Below are 19,896 nucleotides of genomic sequence, written 5' to 3'. Positions count from 1 at the left end.
GCACATGAGGGTCATCTCGGACAAGGATTGACCGTCAGAAGGGTGAGAGCAAACTTTTGGTGGGCAGGCTTGGAAATCAAATCAAGGAATGGGTGCGAAGTTGTAAATTGTGCAAAGAAAGCGAGAAGAGATTGGTCCTGGAGAAGTGTGAGGGTGAACATCTAGGAGATCCTGGGAAGCCTTGGCCTACATTTTGTTTAGATTTTGTTGGACCGTTGAGGGAGTTGTCACCAGACATGAGATTTGCAGTGGTAGTAGTGGATATTCACTCAAAGTGGTTGGTAGTGGAATTCTTGAGAGATGTCACTACAAAGTCCACCATTGGTGTCTTAGAGAAAATTTTCAAAAAAGAAGGAGCCCCGGTAATTCTTATCACGGATAATGGCACACAGCTCACTTCACATGAGATGGTAAGATTTTTAAGGGGTTGGGGCGTTAGGCATTCGTGTAAATCTTTATACAATCCAAGGGGGAATGGAGTGGTTGAGAGGGCTGTTAGACTTCTCAAAAGAGCTATGCAGTTAGCCTTAGCAAACCAGGGCGATGTCAGAGAAACTATATCGGACATGGTATGGGCGTTTTGCACCACTCCACATGGTGTTACTGGAAGGGTTCCTTTTGTGGATATAAGGGGGCGAGGGCCAGGTACTAAACTAGTGCCAGCTTGGTTGAAAGGAGTGTTGTGTGATGATGTGGGTGCCAATGATCTAGACAAGTCTCCAAAGAGGATTGCGAGGCAAGCTGGATTAAGGGTGGAAGTAGGAGATTGGGTCAAAGTGAAGTCGGAAAGGGTACAGGGAGGTTTGATCAAATTCAGGGGGCCTTTCCGTGTTCAGCGAGTTGGTACGTATTTTGTGATTATGGAGAATGGTGAGAGGTGGAATTTTCGGAATGTGGCACTATACCAAAAAAATGGGGTGTTTGAAGGGAATAGTGGTGAAGGTTGCTCAGGGATGGTGTTCATGGGTGATGATGATGAGGTGGTCAGTGAGAGAAGTGGTGTATCACTGGATGGTTGTATAGGACGACAGAATGGGGAGCTTGTTGGGAGTGAGAGTGGAGATGATTCTGTTCCAGGAGATGTTGGAAGTGAGCGTGGTGTTGATCCTCTTCTTGAGAAGAGAGTCAGGGGACCACCTTTTTATTTGAAGGATTTCGTTAGATAAGAGATGTCTCTATTTTTGTTAATATTTGTTATGAAATTTCTTGTTTTCATTTTCTTATTTCTGGTATATTAATTAATGTGTTTTGTTTTTCTTATTTGTTACATTAATGAACGAGAGGGGATGTGTTATGATGCATCTTTGCATCATAAATTCTAGAATGTGAGGCGGCAAGGTTCGGTAACTGGTAGTTGACCAGGAACCGGCCTGACGCCAGGTTGTGTCTTACTGAGATTAAACACGAGACGCGTTAAAAACACCTGTTTGCGTTGTTATTACCTCAACAGACCCCAAAAATAAGTGCTGGTGGCCCCCACTGGCACAAATTAAGCACTGAAAACTGAAAACCAAGACATGCATCTTGACACACGGCTAGTTATCAGAACAGTCACTGCTTTTACCGTAAGATCAATTAGAGGAGATGTCATCATGCCAACATAATACTGCCTTTTAATTTGGGCGAAATTCACCATAACCCCTTCTGTACTACCAGATAGTGGATTTCCAAAACAATTCAGGCACTTGAGAAAAAGCAAATCCTAAAAGTGCTTTGAACTGCACACTGGCACACGCATTATCTTTATATAGCTTAGATTGTTAGAGTGAGAGCTGAAAGAAGAGACTTAGATGAACAGACAGAAGGGCACAAACGGAGCGACGAATAAACGAGGTGCAGACAGAAACACTGACACACAGAGTGATGTGACAAAAAGATAAAAGGAGAGACCGAGGGACTGACAGACACTGACATTAATGTACAGACATAGAAAAATGGAAATTGAGATATAAATGAACAGAAAAAGAGAAACGAGTTAGAGCTATTAGCGTTGTAAACTCCTAACTTTTTTCTTGACACATTAATTGGAAAAAAAAGGAGTGCGATCGCGCTGCGAAATAAAGAGAAAAAGTAGTCCAGAAAGCGCACGCAAAACATCGAGCCTCATATGTTTTCAGTAGTTGGTGGGTGCGCTCCAGGAGGGCTAAACACTGGAAAAGGCATGACGTATGCATGGCTTTCACTAATGAAAGACTGCGGATTTTAGAAGGCAAGCCCACGAACCAATGTAAGGGACTTATGTGATATGGGCGTGGTTAGAAGCCCACAGAGAGATTACAATAGGAAGGGAGCGCTTTGCGCTCGCCTCTAATAAAGAAATGAGCCGCAGGTGATTTTCTTTTACGTAAAAATTATGCGACCATTTTGGAAGGGTACGTGTTTCAAGGGGCTAAGAAACCAAACTAAAAAATTACGGTATAATCATAGTATTACGGTTTAGAAAGTGAACTTAATTTATTTTAAAGTCGCGAGCCATACGAAATATCCTTTTACTTGTACATGTTAGGCCACGTACGTCTTCTTTACTGGATGTTAATGAGTAATCTTGTTTGAAGCAATAGTGTCATATTTAAACGTTTCTCGTCGTTACGCTTTCTTCTAAAGTAACATTTACATTTTAGAAGCCGTCAATGATCGGTAACGAGCGTCCAAATGTTAAAAAAACATTATAATACCGTGTACTACTCATGCTGAGGGTTGACGTTCTTGTCCTTCGTTTGTGTCTAGCGGTGACAGGCGAACCAGGCAGCGCCCAATTATGGCGTCATGAGAGGTGAAGTCGGCGTTCCGGGCCTAGCAACTGCGGAAGGTGACAATATGGAGGCGGCCCGTCGGGCTGCGGGGGAGGTGGGCGGCACCGGGGAGTAGTGGTGCCGCGGAGGCTCTCCTTATCCCACCCGCTCCCATGGCGGCCGTGCCGCTGGGTGACCGGATCCGCGCCGTGCTGGACGTGGCGCTGCGGGTTCCCTGCATTTTCATCATTGACGCCATCTTCAACTCGTACCGAGACCCGAGCGCGGGTCGCCTGGACATCGCCGCCCAGATCCTGCTGCGTCTCTTGGGTAAGCGGAGTTAACTCCGGGTAGACGAGAGTGAATAACTGTCGGGGCGATAGTGTCATCTTAATGACGTTTTGTGATCCACAAGCCGCGGTCTCTGTTACCTAATAAACCTGCATTCGTCGATAAATAATACTCCTTGGATGGATAACCCTTGCCGGGTTTTGCCGTTAGAGAGCTGGGCCCGGACCAGGGCGCCTATCTTCTGCGGTGTAAAGAGAACTCTGCATAAAATTCCTGCAGTCAGCAACGCACCCATTTCTTGGCTCCATTGATTTTGTTTAAAGTGGTCCTAAAAGTTTTTAACGTGCCTCAGTCCCTGTTTTAGCACCATATCGCCCCAATACCTTGCCCCCCCCCCCCCCCCCCTTTTTACGGACACACACCAACACCCTCTTCCCAACTTAACAGACAACTTGGAACTGCTGGAGACTGGCCTGTGACTGCGTCCGGTGTCTCGTTGTATTCACCAGCAGTAGGGAGATCCGTAAATATCTTTCCACCCTTGATGGTGTAATAGCAAGGGCCTGCTCTGCTGATAACACTGCATAGAGTATGTTTGTTTATATCACACTGCGTGTAGGAGTAACGTGGGGACACGTAACTGTAGTTTGGGTGGTCTCACCAGTTTGGATTTATGGGAGTTTCCACATGGTAAATCAGTCGCCGTAGTTCCACACATGCCAACATTTTACAACCGTGAAGTGGGAGTTTAAAAAAAAAAAAAAAAGAAAATCGGGGGAATGTATTTTCTCCATTGACATCTGTTGAGCAGTAGGCAATTTTAGACAGGAAAGTAGTAACATAAAACCGTTTTTGACTTTAAAAAGCGCTAGTCTTTCTCGGGAATCGAACCTTTTGGCACGTCTGTAGTAAGACCTCCTACTGTGCCAGAATACCTTCATTTACAGATTGTCAGTTGGAGCGACTAGTGACTTCTAACTACAATTATTTAATAATTCTTGACTTGTAGCTCAGATTTCCTAAACTAAAACAGTTTTTCGGAAGAAAAGAGAACCATTCTAGGTCGTTTTTATTAAGAATAGTTATGCTTAGTGTTGCGTGTTGTTTTAGGAGTGAAGAAGAGTACATTATCTAAATGTGACGTGGAGCAGAAAGGTCAGAGGTGCATATGAGTTTATTAATGGTTTGAGATAAGAAATTGTGGAAGTTATGGTTTGCTGAGTTGGTGAAATTTTGGTAAAACAACATAGGGAATGTAAAGTATTATCTCTAGAAAAGCAGAGGCTGTCTGGTATGACACCATACATCAAAAAGAGAACTCGTCTTTGCTCTTCTGTACGATGACTGGTTTGGGAGTGTTAAGTGACCACTCAATTATCCACACCCAATACCATAACACCGCAGGCAGCTGTACCACTCATTTGTGTTGTTCATCCAGAGTAGCGATCACGATGTTGGTGGAACAAATGAATGTTCAGCAAGCAACCTAAATCTGCGATGCGTGAAACAATAACACTACCTACAATAATGTATTAGTAAGCTTAGAGCGCCTACTAGAAGGAGGCGATAAAGGATTATTCAACTATACTTTTGTTCTTGAAGCATAAAAAATAACAATGTTAAAAAAGGTGAATTTAATTTGTGCAAGCAACTCTTTAATACATTAAAGAAAAACCTGTAGACAAAAGATAAAAAACCACAAAAGATAGTACATTAAATTGAAATGACATAAGGAACATTGATGTCATGATGATGATGTGTGTAAATAAGAAATTACTGGGTGCCAGCTTGCACTTGCGACTGGTTATTGTTTTTATTTAGTAACTGACATCTGTGGTCCACACAGGTCTACAAGTTCATTCCAACAATCCTTTCTGTGGGCACATTGTACCCCTACAATCTTGCAACCTAGAATACACCTCAATAACACTCCAGGGTGGGTGGATGAGGGTGGTGTTAAACCTCAGTTTCATGAGGTGATGTATTCCAAGATAAGATGCAACCCAGTCTGTCAAAATTCTGGTAAAATCGGAAGGCAGTTACCTAATATGTGAGTAGGAGCGTAGCTTGGTCAGTAAGACTGGGGGGGAGCTTCAGGTTTTCTAACAATCATGCAGGCATACAGTGTTAAAACACATTATGTGATAAGCAGGGCGCATTAGATGGGTTAAGGGGCAGTGCAAAGGAAGATGAATGGTACTAAGTGAGGGGGAAAAACAATATCTTGTAAACTAACCAAAATGTTTTTTAAGACTTTCAAAACAGTGTGTGCGTTTTCGTTTGTGTCAACATTTCTGGTGAAATCTGAGAGACACCTTATCATACCCGCCTCAAAGCATCTACACCCAGCTAGTTAACAGAAAATATATTTCTTAGGGGGTGTAAACATCCCCCCCACCTCTCGAGCTACATCCTGCCTGTGAGTTTTATATGACTGATTTACACATTTGTACAGATGTATAATGGAAAGTTAAGTTACAATACAGAATAATTGTAAAAACGAACTGCTTGGATCAAGATAAATCAATTGTCATAAAGACCATCAGTACAAAAAATAAGAAAATTAGAGGAACATGCTAAGTTGAAAACATGCAGCAAAATCAGTAGGAGATCGGACAGCATCCTTAGTAGCACCCACAAATCATCTTGCTCACCCAAATATGAGGGTTTATATAGGAAATATTCTCTTGGGGAAAGCATGAGCAATGTGGAATCATCATGAGCAAATAAAAACCAAATTTTCAGCAAATCAGAAACACTTCTTTAAAACTACATAAATATTGATTCAGCCTACTCTAACCTAATGTCATCTGTAGATGTTAGAGCAAACTAGTGCTATAAACAACAGAGAACCATTGTGAATGAATGCAATACTGTGTGCAAGCGGAAGAAACCTGGACAAAAGATACGTTACACTGAGCACGTGAAGAATTTCTTTCAGAACTGTGTCCATTGGAAAAAATGTGATTTGCTTGACTACGTGCAGAAAAAATAATAAACTGAGCGTAAACATAAGACATACATTTTGAACATGATGGCCAGGAAAAATCACTGTAACAGATCACATTAATTGTTTCAAAAGCAGTAGTCATGTTAGTGTATACTTGTGAATTCAAATGTAGATTAATAGTATGCTCATTATTAATATTGCATACTTCTAATAAATCTTCAAAAATTCCCACAAGTAAATTAGAAGAAAAAGGATCATACAGTACCTTTATTTCTTGAAGTATCAAAAACATCAATCACGCTGAAAAGATTAATTAGTTTGTGCATGCTCCAACTTAATGGCTTAAATAAAAACTTATAGACAAAAGCTATGAAATCACAAGAATAAATCTTAAAATGCACTGGCATAGGGAAAATAGCGCACAGCATTGGGATGCTGTGAATGGTTGATTATAGTAGGTAGAAGGTATGAAGTGATGCCCCTTCCTGTGATGATGGCTGATAGGAAATACACTGATATTATGGGCTGTGTGATTGAATGATGGGAAATTATGCTACTGAAAATTCATTACAAGCTCCTCCGAGAAATTAAGGGTTGATATTGTCTACGAGTCAGAAATGTACTCATTTATGTGTAGCTCTTCAACATTTAAATAAAACTGCAAAGAATTCTTAAGGTGGGGGTTTCTTCCAATAGTAAAGTTTGAATTGAAATCCAGGATTGCAAAAGCAGGATCTGAGGCACAGTATGCATATTGCGCAGGACTCTTTTATATAACATACCAGCAATCCCTAATTTTTAAAAAGCCCCAATAATTTCAAAAAACACTAATTGAACATACGTAACGCTCCCAGTTTTCAGTTTTTACTGATTATTATAGATAAATACAGACAAAAAATGTTTTGTCTGTATTTATTTTTAAAACTGGAAAAATACAGAAAATGGTGCTTCTTGTGAGTGACTCTCCATGCTGTCCTTCATGAATTCCAGACTAACAGCTGAGCAAATAGAAAGCATGGGAAGTTAAAAAGCAGGGAAAGTTCCTTAAATACAGGTATCAGTTAACATATATTTGTATATAATGCTAATATTTGCATGTCTGTTTAGCATATTGTTATATTTGGCTGCTTAATTTGCTAAAACTCGACAGGCATCAAAGTATGAGTGCATGTTTATCAGTTAAATTGATGTAGAAATATACCAATTTATGACTGTTCTCAAAACACAAAATAAATATGGATAAATACCTATTATATGGGGGAAAAAATAATTGCAGCTGGAAATGCTAAAAAAAAAAAAAAAAAAAGCCATAAAACCGGAAGCTCTAAACCTAAATTAAGATTAGTTTCATTCCTTTTAAGAGCGTAGGGGAAGTTAACCTTAAAAAATTAAAATTACTGTTAGGTGGGTGGGCCTGAACCATGATTAGTACCTATGCCCTTCGTGTAAGGAATGGGTTCAGGGTTAGACACATGTTTGTTTTTTTTGTTTGTTGGTCTTTGCTAAAATAGATATGTAAAATTGTTCTCATCCTAGGGTCATTTTTAGGTCTGGTTTGACAGTGCAGTTGACACCAGACATAATTGGATACTATAAAGGGTCTACAGCTCCACCCACATGTTGGTAGCCAGGAGTACGTTTTTATTAGGCAGAAGTGTGTGCTTCCTAAGGAAATAAACATTAGCAAAGCTAACAGGTCTGGCATTGTTAACCAGATTTTGGCAATTCTTGTTTTATCATGGATTGTGCCAAACTTTCGTGTTCAGGAAGCAGCTGCTACCTCATCAATCTACATAAAACTTTTTGTAGAGCAAAAAATGTGGTTTTGGTCTTAAAAAAAAAAAAAAAAAAAAAAAGCACACATTGTCATAGTATTTCCTGACACTGAAGGAAGCTTACTGTGCATGTTGAAGTGTCCCTCGTGAAAGGGCAGCAATCCCTAACTCCTGGTGAAGCCAAGGAAAGGCAGAAGTAGGCTGACACATTCCCTGTTGACGCCTGCTGGTGTGGGTGGAAATAAAATGTGAATGACTGACCCACAGACTAATGAGCAATGTCTGGCTGAAAAACACTAGAAGTAACTGTTATACACATAAGTTTTGTAAAATAGAAACCGGTCTTGGCTAACCCAGACTTGCAATAGCCAGTGGAGCTGGCATTGGCTGCCAGCCTCTTGCATTTGGGAAAGGCCTGAAAGAAAGAGGAAGACAAAAGGATAAGAAAGAGAGAGAAGGCTGGAAAGAAAAAAAGGGCAGAAAAGAGAAAGGTAAGTAAGAGAAAAGAAAAAAGCAAGGAAAGAAGAATAAAAGGAAAAGACAGAAAGAAGGCTAGACAGGGGTGCAAAATTTGCTCATCCTCATAAGCTTATGTTCACAGTTCATGTGAGCTGCTGGTATGGTGTGAAAAAGCAGTAGTTGGATAAACAAAGGCCATTGGCAGGAGACAGGATCTGATTAATCTAGAATGTGCCCTGTGCTCTCATCTGGCTCTACAAACAAAGGCAACACTAAAATAATAATAAAGTAAAACACTGACAGAGAACAGTATTACCTTGTATGATGATGCACTCCTGAAAGGGTTAAATGCAGTCACTCAAAGTGAAGTTACCCAGTGGTTGATGTAGGCTGACCCACTGATGTATGTTGTAGTGGGCATTACAGTTAGAAGAATGATACAAGAACAGATCAATGGACAAAGAAACGTGTCTTGAAAATCCCTTTTATGTAAGTATATGATGCATAACATTTTAGTAACATCTAAAGGTCTTGGTCGACCTAAATAGTGCTTCAGCTCAATTAAGCTGTAATTATTTTTTGTTTGTTTATTCCGCTGCCTGAGCTGGCAGCAGTACGGTTGTCTGATCTTTAAGTTCCAGGGGCACACACAAGAGATTTTAATGCTGTTTGGGCCTGATTTAGATATTGGCGGATTGGTTACTCCGTCACAATGGTGACGGATAGCCCGTCCGCCAAAATTCACTAAAAAGGCTGCTTGTATTGTACTTTTCTGGATGAGGACTGAGTTGGATATAGTGGCCAGCCTGCGATCATGGCTGTAGTCTCAATCTATTTATTATGAAATTCTATGATAAAGGCACTGGGCCTGTTATATTTATTGTGAATTGCATTTGTTAGAGTAAGTAAGTATTAAAGTGTGGATGAGTATTGCTCTGTATTAATACCTACCTACAGATAGCTATTTTGTTACATGGAATTTCACAGATTACCATAGTAGGCAATGGTTTTAGTGTTTACCCTTTGTGACTAACCGTGGGTATAGGTTTCCTGTAGGAGAAGCCCTGTTAAGCCATTTTAGAATAGAAAGTATTTTGCTTAGCCAACTGTAATTGTGTATGCTTTTCTAATGTTACATCTGTCTGATTGTAACTTTTTCCACAAGGCAACAGTGTAGCCCTGAGTTCATTATAGTGACAAGCCATAGGCCTACACTTTTGTGCACTCTTGTGAAATGTTATGCAAATGTAGGTGGCCCAACCTACTAACAATGAAAATAATTTGTTGAGGCCAGTAAGCCTTTGCCAGTTGATTGTTGTCACATTGTTTTACAGGATATAGAGAAGTATTTTGTTACATTTAATCTCTGATTACCATAGTAGGCAGGGATTTTGGCATTGGCTACACAAACACTGAGGGTTCTCACTGTGATTATTTTTGTTGGGCCATGTTGAAAGGGGTTGTTTAATGATTTGCATGCTCTATTTTTCTACACGTTCGTAGCATTATAATTGTATGCATAGTGGTTGCCAGTTTATGTGCACTTGAATAGGCAGGTGTTGGGTAAGGTGTAGTGTCAATGGTAAAAGCTTCATCAGTTCATTGGGAAAAGTCATGCCAGAATTCAGCAGGTTTGATCTGTTTATTTTGAGAAATTATGACAAAGCCAGTAGGCCGAACTTAATTATTGTAAAAAGTGTTTGTTACAGATAATGGGCTTCTAAAGATGGGCTCTTATTACACTGCCCTGAAGCCTGTAGGCAATTATTTGTTTTACATGGAATTTCACAGATTACCTTATTAGGCAAGGCTTTTGGTGTAAGTGATCCACTTGAACAAATAATTGGAACAGAAGATATGCATCAGAATAATCTTTGTTAGGCTGGCTCTCTTAGGTCTCTTAGGAGAGAGAGTATTTTGCTTTCACAACAGCAGTTTTGTCTACATCTGTGCTTACATGGCTCTTTGCTGGATAGCTGCCTTTGTAAAACGTTAATGCTCACTACAGCAGGCCTGAGGTGATTATGTTGACGGACCAGTAACAGCTATAGGCTTGATTTGTGTGCAGACAAATGTTATACCAGAGGTCAGGCCTGTTTATTATGAAACATTACACAGGCAGCAGGCCTGGTTTATTTATTGTGAAAAGTAAAACCAAGAAGCCTCTAACAGTGAATTATCGCATTATGTTACAGGTTGTAAAAAGGTATATGGTTACATGTAACCTCATAGATTACTATAGTAGGCAAGGATGTTTGTATTGGTCAACCACTCTGACAAACCCTAGGAGTAGAATTTCACTGTGATGATTCTTGTTAGGCAATATAGAGCGTCCCTTTATTGTCTGCTAATTGTATTTTTATACATATTTGTAATTGTATAAATGTATGCTTAATCATTCAGCAGACCTGGGTTGTATATAGTTACGCCATTGGTAAAAGCTGGAAACCTTATTGGTTCATTGGGAAATGTTATGACCAAGTAAGCCTTGCATGTTGTGAAAAGCATGTGTTAAAGCCAAAAGGCCTTTAAGGGTAAATTTGTTTCTTACCACCTCACAGGCTTTATTTTGTTACAGGGACCCTTGCAGTTTACTATATTTGGCAAATGTTTAGGTGTTGGTGACCCACCTGAACAAACCATGGGGGATAGACGATTTGCACAATGGTTATCCTTATTAGTCTCTACTAGTAGTGATTTTATAATGTTTTAAGAACTGTATTTTGTACTTAATTGTAATTTTTATTTTGGCATACCTGATGGTTGCCTCCTGGGAAAGCTTACGTTCAACAGAGGTTTGAGTTGGTTATGGTGACCAACCAATGATAAAGGTTATAGGCCTAATAATTTATAACAAAGTTACAATAAAGGAAGTAGGTCTGGCATTCATTGTGAAAATCATATGTTAACATATATAGGCATTTAAGAGTAAACAGCTATTGTGCTGTATAAAAGCCTACAGATAGCTCTTTTCTTACAATGAATCTTACACTAGATAGGAGTTTTGGTGCTGGTTAGCCCCATGACAAACTGTGGGGAATGGAAGCTTTCTACTCTTGAAATTCTTGTTAGGCGCTCTTAGAAGAGAGAGTATTTTGCTTTGCCAACTGCAATTTCGTATATTATGTAAATTTATGACTGTATGCCTGATGGCTGCCTTGTGGGAATGCTTAGGCTCAGTTCAGGAGGCCTCCGTTCATTATGGTAACAAGCCATTGATAACTGTTAGAGGCCTGATTGGTTCACTAGGAAAAGTATTTCTGTTGTCCATAGGTCTGATCTGTTTATTATGAAAAGTTGTGAGAAAAGCGTTAGGCCTAACACGTTTTGAAAGCATGTTACAGTAAGTATTTAAGATTTGATTAGTATTGCTCTATACTAAAGCCTACAAGAAAGTATTCTGTTAAATGAAATGATAATTATCTGTGTAGGGAAGGATTTTGGTGTTGGTTAACGCCTCTGACAAACCCTAAGGTGAGAAGATTTTCACTGTAATAATTCATGGTAGAATATCTTCTTAGCTGTTTGCCAGAATCTTGTAATAGAAATAAAAATGTTGCATAATGCATACATAAATATATAGCCATAGAAATGCACAGAAGGCCTTTAAGGCCACTCTATTCTGCCATTGGTTTGCCTGATAGTCATTTAGACTCTGCTTCCATCTATGACAGTGTACTATGAGGTAATGGTTCATTCAACATCACTCACCGTCTCTCTTGCAAATTGAATAACAGCAATTTTTGATAACCTGTACATCCACCAGAACGTGATTGCTTTTCAGTGTCTGGGCTGGTTAGCCAATCCTTTCGTTTTTTTCTCCTTTTATAGTTCTCCTCCTTTCGTTGAATTGCTTCTCCTCTTGTTAATGTTTTAGAGGATACTACATGTCTCCAGGCAGTGCTAATCTGTTGCTTGCTTGCCGCTTGTTAGAAATGGGGTCTTTGGTTGACAGTCAGGTTACCCCCTGTTCAAGCAAGGGCTCTCACTCTAGTCAGGATAAGAGAATCACCCTCAGCTAACCCCTGCTTTACCCCCTTGGTAGCCCCCATGTTAACCTATGAGAGGGACAGGCCTTGCAACAATGGAAAAACGAATTCAGCAATATTTCACTGTCAGGACACATAAAACACATTACTATATGTCCTACCTTAACCATACAGTGAACCCTGCCCTTGGGGCTACCTAGGGCCTACCCTAGGGGTGTCTGCCATGTAAGAAAAGGGAAGGTTTAGGCCTGGCAAGTAGGTGCACTTGCCAAGTCGAATTTTCAGTTAAAACTGCACACACACACTGCAATGGCAGGTCTGAGACATGATTACAGAGCTACTTATGTGGGTGGCACAGCCAGTGCTTCAGGCCCACTAGTAACATTTGATTTACAGGCCCTGGCACCTCTTGTGCACCTTATTAGGGACTTAATAGTAAATCAAATATGCCAATCATGAATAAACCAATCAACATTACAATTTACACAGAGCGCATATGCACTTTAGCACTGGTTAGCAGTGAAAGTGCTCAGAGTTCAAAAGCCAACAGCAACAGGTCAGAAAAAATAGGAAACAGGAGGCAAAAAGATTGGGGATGACCCTGCATAAGCAAAAAAGTCCCAATACCACTCATGTCATCTCACGTGGCCATTTCCTGTAAACAAGTAGATCAATATGGAATGCTGTTCGCTGTTCTCTGTTCTGTATCATTGCTTTACTATTTCATGATAGCCAACACATTGGTTCTAAAATCGGCAGGCATGTTGGAACTGTAAAACAACCATAGCTATTTACAGTGCCTTTTCAAGGTAGACACCTGCTCCTGCTATGTTTAGTTTTGTTATTGCAAGCATATGCCCGCCACGTTAAAACAGCAGAATGTTTTCTTTTGCCCTTCTGTTCTTTTAATTTATTTTGCTTATATTATTGAGTTTATACTTCATTAAGAGGTTATACTGCTCCTTGCAGTACTTACGCAGACTAGACTCAGCAAAATCAACACAGCCCCTGTTGCCCAGTGACCCCGCTGTCTTCTGCCCACCTATGACACTACTGGGTGGTGGTCTTCCACACTATAGCAGACATAGTGGAGACTGAAGTAGTCAGTGGGGTGCGGTCAACCCTACTGGGGTACACCATACACATCCCGAGTCTGGCAAGAAGGCTGGTGGGTGTAATGCCACTGCTGGCAAAGAAACATCTACCCTGCGCCTGGTGAGAGACCCCTCCGCCTGAAATTGTAAACTGGCTGAAAGACACTGTCATCTCCAAGGAGCGAGCCAACAACTATGCAGAACTCCTCAGGGCAAACATAGCTTCGAAAACTGATGGCAATTACTAGTGGGGCCTCCCTATCGCCCTTGTTCAACTTGTTTTTCTGTAACTGTATCACCCACTTACTGACGAACATGACGGGAACTTTGCCAGAGAACCTCAGGAGAAAGTGGATCTTCTCTTGCTGTGTCTCTTGTTTGCCTACCAAGAGATTCTGCAGAAAAGGGGCAGGTTTCAGTCCCTTTGAACTTGTGTATGGACACCTGCTGCGTGGTCCACTCACCTTAGAGAAGGGTGGGAAGTAACCTTAGAGTCTCCACAGAAGGAAGTGGTGGACTGTGTGATTGGCCTCAAAGTTGATGGTGCAATACATGAGTCGGGCAAAGGAAAACCTTCAGGCTAGCCAAGCACTAATAAAGGAATGGTATGACCAGAAAGCTGCATCGGAAGGTCAGGCTTTGTTGGTGCTAAAGCCTGTTTGTCCCAGAGATTTTGAGAATACATGGGTTAGGCCAAGCAAAATAGCTCATAAGGTTTCTGAGGTAAACTACTTGGAAACACAACCTGCTTCATTTGGTATTGTCCTACATAGCACAGTTCTGGAACTTATTATGTAAGCGCTGATGTGTAATGATTGCATTGTCTGATGTTGAAAGAGATAGTGTTAAGTGTAGTTGTTTGTGTGTTTATTTTGGGCTGTTTTAGAGGGTGAGTGCAAACATAAGTCAGTTGATGGACGTGTGAATGAATGGACACCTAAGTGCAAGCATGAGTGACCAGAGCGCTTCTTACAAATAGTTATTTAGGGCCATATGTACGAACACATTTTCCCATAAGGACAGAATGGGTAAAACCCTTTGCTACATTTGGCCCTTAGTGCCTAAACTCATCAGTGTTACAAAAGGCATTTTCATTCACAAGGTTCTGATTAACAAAATGTGCTCTGATAAAGTAACTTTGTCCTATATCTCTCCCACCACAAATCAACTATATTAGATGACTATTCTAATTTTAGCTATGGGTGCTAGCTTTAAGTCTTTTATTTAATTGAATGTTTGTCAACCTTTCTGAGGTTATGAATCAAATAAAAATTAAATTAGAGGAATTAATGAAATGATTGGAGTGCAAGCGGTTTCTGCAGAATATTATGCTGGTGTTTTAGTTCACACATCTGTGCTGTTCCTGATATGTAATTAATGGCATGTGAAGTTTTAACCAGTGACTTAACTATTTGTGTTTTTCTTTTTTCTTTTAGGTGTATTACTATCCAGTGTTGTCTTGGTATTATCGCAACGAGCACTTTTCAAGTTTTATACGTTCAGCCTTGCATTTCTTCTTGCTGCCACTTCGGTATCGGTGAATTATTACACCACTTTGCACTTGAACTTCTACCATGCCTATTACAAAGAAGCATTTGGGCTAGACGTTGACCTCTCCAATGGACCCTCTGTGTGGATGGCACTTGCTATACTGCAGTTGTTCTTTGGAATTGGTTATGTGGCGCTGCTCCAGCTACAGTCAAACTACTCTCATCTAATCATACTCAACCTGTTGCTTCCTGTAACAGGTTTGATCCTTGGTTTATCACCGCACGTCCAACAGATTTTGGTTTTAATTTCGGGTCTTGTTTTGACATTACAGACTGCCATGTGCTTAATTCTGAAAATGAAAAAGTTCTACTACTCCACAAGGTACATTTACCTTCTGATAAAGCATATGTATCGTGTTTATGGATTACAGTTGTTGATTGAAGATACATGGAAACGAATCCGCCTGCCAGATGTACTGCGAGTCTTCTGGTTAACTAGACTTGCTGCACAAGCTGTCATGTTGGTGTATATGCTCAAGATTGCTGAAAATAGCACACCCTACTTAATATCGTGGAATGACTTCTGGGATTTGATTTGCAATTTGATAATCAGTGGCTGTGATTCTACCCTAACTGTCATGGGGATGAGTGCTGTGATTTCGTCAATAGCGCATTATTTGGGCTTAGGGATTTTGTCTTTTATTGGATCCACAGAAGAGGAGGACAAGAGACTAGGTTTTGTGGCACCTGTGCTGTTTTTTATTTTAGCCCTGCAGACTGGTTTGAGCGGGCTAAAACCAGAGGAACGGCTTGTTCGTTTAAGTCGAAACATGTGCCTTTTGTTAACTGCAATATTGCATTTTGTCCATGGAATGACCGATCCTGTTTTGATGTCTCTTAGTGCCTCTCACGTGTCCTCGTTTCGCAGACATTTCCCAGTGTTGTTAGTCTCCACTTGCCTTTTTGTTCTTCCAATTTTTCTCAGCTATGTGCTGTGGCATTACTATGCACTAAATACGTGGTTGTTTGCAGTGACAGCATTTTGTGTTGAACTCTGTCTGAAAGTAATTGTTTCTCTAACTGTCTACACATTATTCATGGTGGATGGGTACTATAACGTGCTTTGGGAGAAGCTTGATGATTATGTCTACTATGTCCGTTCCACTGGCAATATTATTGAGTTTGTATTTGGGGTAATCATGTTTGGTAATGGAGCCTACACAATGATGTTTGAGTCAGGGAGTAAGATCAGAGCGTGTATGATGTGTCTGCATGCTTACTTCAACATCTACTTGCAAGCAAAGAATGGATGGAAGACTTTTATGAATCGTAGGACTGCAGTTAAAAAAATAAACTCTCTTCCTGAAGTAAAGGGAACCCAGTTAAGTGAAATAGATGATGTGTGTGCCATATGCTACCATGAGTTCCAAACTGCAGCTCGTGTTACTCCATGCCATCATTACTTTCATGCACTTTGTCTTCGAAAGTGGTTATATATTCAAGACACATGCCCCATGTGCCACCAGAAAGTGTACATAGAGGATGACTCGAAGGAAGGTGCACCTGTAGTTACAAACCAGGAGTTTGTTGTACAAGAGCAGGAAAATGCACTGGCTGGTCAAGCTGGAGCTGCTGCTGCCGCCGCCGCAGGAGAAAATGAATTAAATGTATTGAATGTAGACAATGATGACAGCACAGACTGTGACGAAGAGGAGTGGACAGTTGAACCACGCAGGACCACTGCTGAGGAAGAATATCTAAATGATACTGACTCGGGTGGGGATTAATGTTTTTTTATGAAGCATTTGTTCAAAACTCAGTAAAAAGTTCTGCCTCATCAGTGTTGGGCTGAAAGCACAAAACAGTATATCGGAAGGTTGTGAATGATAGTGAACGGGCTGGGAATGGGTTTACTTTGTTGTGCCATTGTAAATATACCTCTTTCCTTATTGCTGGTCTCTTTTGTGACCACGAAATTTATGTACGTTATTGTACATGGAATAAAACGTTGATTTAATATACTGTTAATGCCAAAATTTGAAGTCATTAATTGAAAGTTTATGCCAAACGTGGCTGCATACTAACTTTGTATGAGACAATCCGAATTCATTCAAATGGGTCTAAAATGGTACCACCTATAAAGGAATGCAGCTTTAAAATATTTTCACTTAATTATAAAGGCAGCCCACAGCCAGAGTTTTAAATCAGATTAAGTAAAACTTCCCTTCACATGAGTGGGTACTCGAGCCTACTTCCAGGAAACCACCTTATTGCAGCGTTTCGAGAGTATGCCCCATGGTGTGAATTGGGAAATGTGACTACACAGCAGTAATACGTTTAGATTGATTATCATTGTGTTCACTACAAAATTGTGGACATCACACTGACAACCTGCAAAAAGTATCTTTGGTATTCTTAGCCTCACAGGATTACTTTTTACATATGGTTGTTACCTAGTCTCACTTCTTCTAGCCATGAAAGGTCCACTACCTGCAAGCTATTGTATTCTGTTGCTCTCTTGCTTTAGGATTTTGGACAATTATATCTGACACCAACGCCCCTGGAAGGCAATTATTTTAACAAAGTTTAATATCTAACATCTTGTTGCAGTGGTGGAATTATAGTCCTTGCAACCAAGCTTTTAACAACATTTTACGATTTAAATATTCTAGACCTTGCTGGGAGCAAAACAAAAAAGGCTCTTCAGGCATTACTTTGTCAAAGTATCTTATTTTCTTAACCCCACCAAAGACAGTACTTTGAAAAGCTTCTAAAAAACAAAGCAGTCCCTTTTGAACAACAAGAACCTGTCTCTACATGTTTTGTAACAATTTTCTTAACCCAGTTCCTTGTTTATTTTAAAACTTTATCCAGTACAATTGTTCCTGCTTCTCCTTGACGCCCCGTTTTTGGGCAATTTACATTTGTTTTTCCTTTTTTCAGTCACATAATTTTCTTTTTCTGTTCATGGGTTTTAAAACAATGTGTCTCCTTTTACTCCCAATTAACTGTATTGTAATCAGGTAATGTGTTGCGTGTGTAAGTCAGTTTTAGGAATCTGATTCACTTGGAACCTTTCCATGGGAAATGCCGTATCCTGCTAATGTCTATCTAGTATGCTTTGGCTTGTATCGGAGGCCGCCTTCTTGGTGCACAACATTTTGCACTGTGGGTGAGACTTATTTTGTGTGGTCATTGTTTTTCTGTACTAGTACAGGGGCTGCTTCCTTTTGTATAAGTCCTTTTTAAAATTAACCTGCTTAGCTGTAAACATTTGGTACTTATTTTCTCCCCAGCAAGTTTAAAAAGGTACCATACAGGCGCTCTTGAATGTCAGTACGTTTGGAGGTTAGTCGAGCTATTGCCAAATTTCAAAGAACTTGTGAGCTTTTAGCAAATTTGCTTCATTTGGATATTTAGTTGGGCTGCCTCATGGTCCTTGGTGCCAAGTAATGCTAAAGGGGGTATACTACCCCAGAGCATTCCAGTTGTCCTAATTTACTAATTCAGTTGAATAAAAAAAAAAAAATGAGTACCCAAAGCCCCAATGTTGGTCCCGGTTTTTCCTTATACTTTACACCCAAAAAGAACCTGCAAAGAATACCAAGGATTTATTGTTTTATTTATCATAAGCTGCTCAGTCTGAGCGCATGAACATTGAGTTACTGAGGACAAAGCAGGCTTTTAGTCGCTCTGCCTGGTACGCTACCTCACCTGAGGAGTGTATTTATAAAAGTGAAAGAGAAGAGGGTTCTTAGATCTATGGGTCCTTGTCCACGTTATCCAAGTTTAATAACCTAAATCGGGCTTCTTGAGTGTTCATTTCAATGTTCAGGTACAAAGACAAGTTAAAGATTAACATACCACTGATCCATAACTGATTGATGCTCACAGTACCTGTCTGTATCACGGAGGTATTTCATCAGTTTTGGTATAAATTGTTTTAAGTTCTCTTGAACAATTTGAAAAAAAATATTTTTTTATTGACTTTGCATACAACAATATGCATTTTCCTTTTAGTTCTCACCATTTCCATGATTATTTGTACGATAGCCACTGCATTTCCAGCAAACTACAACTTCCCTGGATCATGCTTGTTATCAAGTTTTTATGTGCTGGAAGCCATATTACTGATTAAGTTTAGCAGTCCATCTTTAAAGACATTTATGTGGTGGTCAACCAGACCAAACCCAAGATTCATCCTCCCTGGGAGTCTGTTTTTCCTCCGGTTTCCACAAGTTCACAGAAACCTCAAGTTGACTTCTCCACCTGATAAACCTCAAGTAATATTCAGGGGTGTGGAATTTATTAAAATATCTACTTGTCCAGGGGACAGGTTGCTTCTCAAATCTACTTGTCCGTAAAAAGATCTACTTGTCCCTTTGGTGCCATGTAGTGTGGTGCCAAATTATGGCAGCAATCTCATTATGTAAGAGCTCTGATAATAGCGTCTCTGATTATGCCAGGGCTACTACCATAGTAGTGCTTGAATACTTGCAGTTTCAATCCCTACTGTAGCAATTTCCTTATTTTGCCACCTTTCTGCAGATCTGCATACTGGGGCAGGAGGAAGCAGTAAGCAATAGTTCCAGGGCTGGAATGCCTTTGAGTCTGCAAACCTACTAACCTGCATGTTTTAAAGATTTTCACCAGCTTCTCTCTAATATTTTTTCCATAATAAGAAAGGTTGGACATTTACTCCTGACAATGGCAGAATTAGAACTTCTTCCAGGATTGGGAAGAAAGTGGCTGGAGGGAAAATGAACCTGCAAATGCTCAATAGACTTTCACATGAGCAAATCTACACATGCGTATTTACCCATGCTAAAATACAGTTCACAAATATTTTATAGGGGTACGACATATACCATGGGTGCACTTTTGTGACTTTCTTTAAGAATTTGGGGCCACATGTAGGTAGGTTCAGATTTGCGACCCGCAAATTGCGAGTCGCAAATCCGAATGTAGGATGGTGTCCCTGACACCATCTGTGATTCGCAAGGGCTTCGCAAATGCCCACCTCATGAATAATCATGAGGTGGGTCGCAATTTGCGACCCCCTTGCGAATGGCGGCCCTCACAGGGCTGGTGGCCTGCTGGAGACAGCAGACCACCA

General features: G+C 40.3%; 1 protein-coding gene across 1 annotated transcript; it reads left to right on the top strand.

Moving 5' to 3' along the window:
• The first annotated feature begins 2,719 nt into the window (after positions 1-2,719).
• RNF139 (ring finger protein 139) lies at positions 2,720-16,808 on the top strand. Its single transcript, XM_069220719.1, has 2 exons — positions 2,720-3,062; positions 14,727-16,808. The coding sequence occupies exons 1-2, from the start codon at positions 2,906-2,908 to the stop codon at positions 16,565-16,567; spliced, it is 1,998 nt and encodes a 665-aa protein (XP_069076820.1). The 5' UTR covers positions 2,720-2,905; the 3' UTR covers positions 16,568-16,808.
• The last annotated feature ends 3,088 nt before the right edge of the window (positions 16,809-19,896 follow it).

This window comes from Pleurodeles waltl, chromosome 2_2, assembly GCF_031143425.1.
Source record: "Pleurodeles waltl isolate 20211129_DDA chromosome 2_2, aPleWal1.hap1.20221129, whole genome shotgun sequence".
Lineage (NCBI taxonomy): Eukaryota > Metazoa > Chordata > Amphibia > Caudata > Salamandridae > Pleurodeles > Pleurodeles waltl.
The sequence above is the reverse complement of the archived record's forward strand: the minus strand, read 5'-3'. Positions and strand labels throughout refer to the sequence as shown.

Excerpts from the sequence above, each read along its gene's own strand:
- RNF139 (XM_069220719.1), top strand. The coding sequence starts at position 2,906 with ATGGCGGCCGTGCCGCTGGGTGACCGGATCCGCGCCGTGCTGGACGTG. Across the intron at positions 3,063-14,726 it reads GATCCTGCTGCGTCTCTTGG|GTGTATTACTATCCAGTGTT; the intron begins GTAAGCGGAGTT and ends TTTTTCTTTTAG.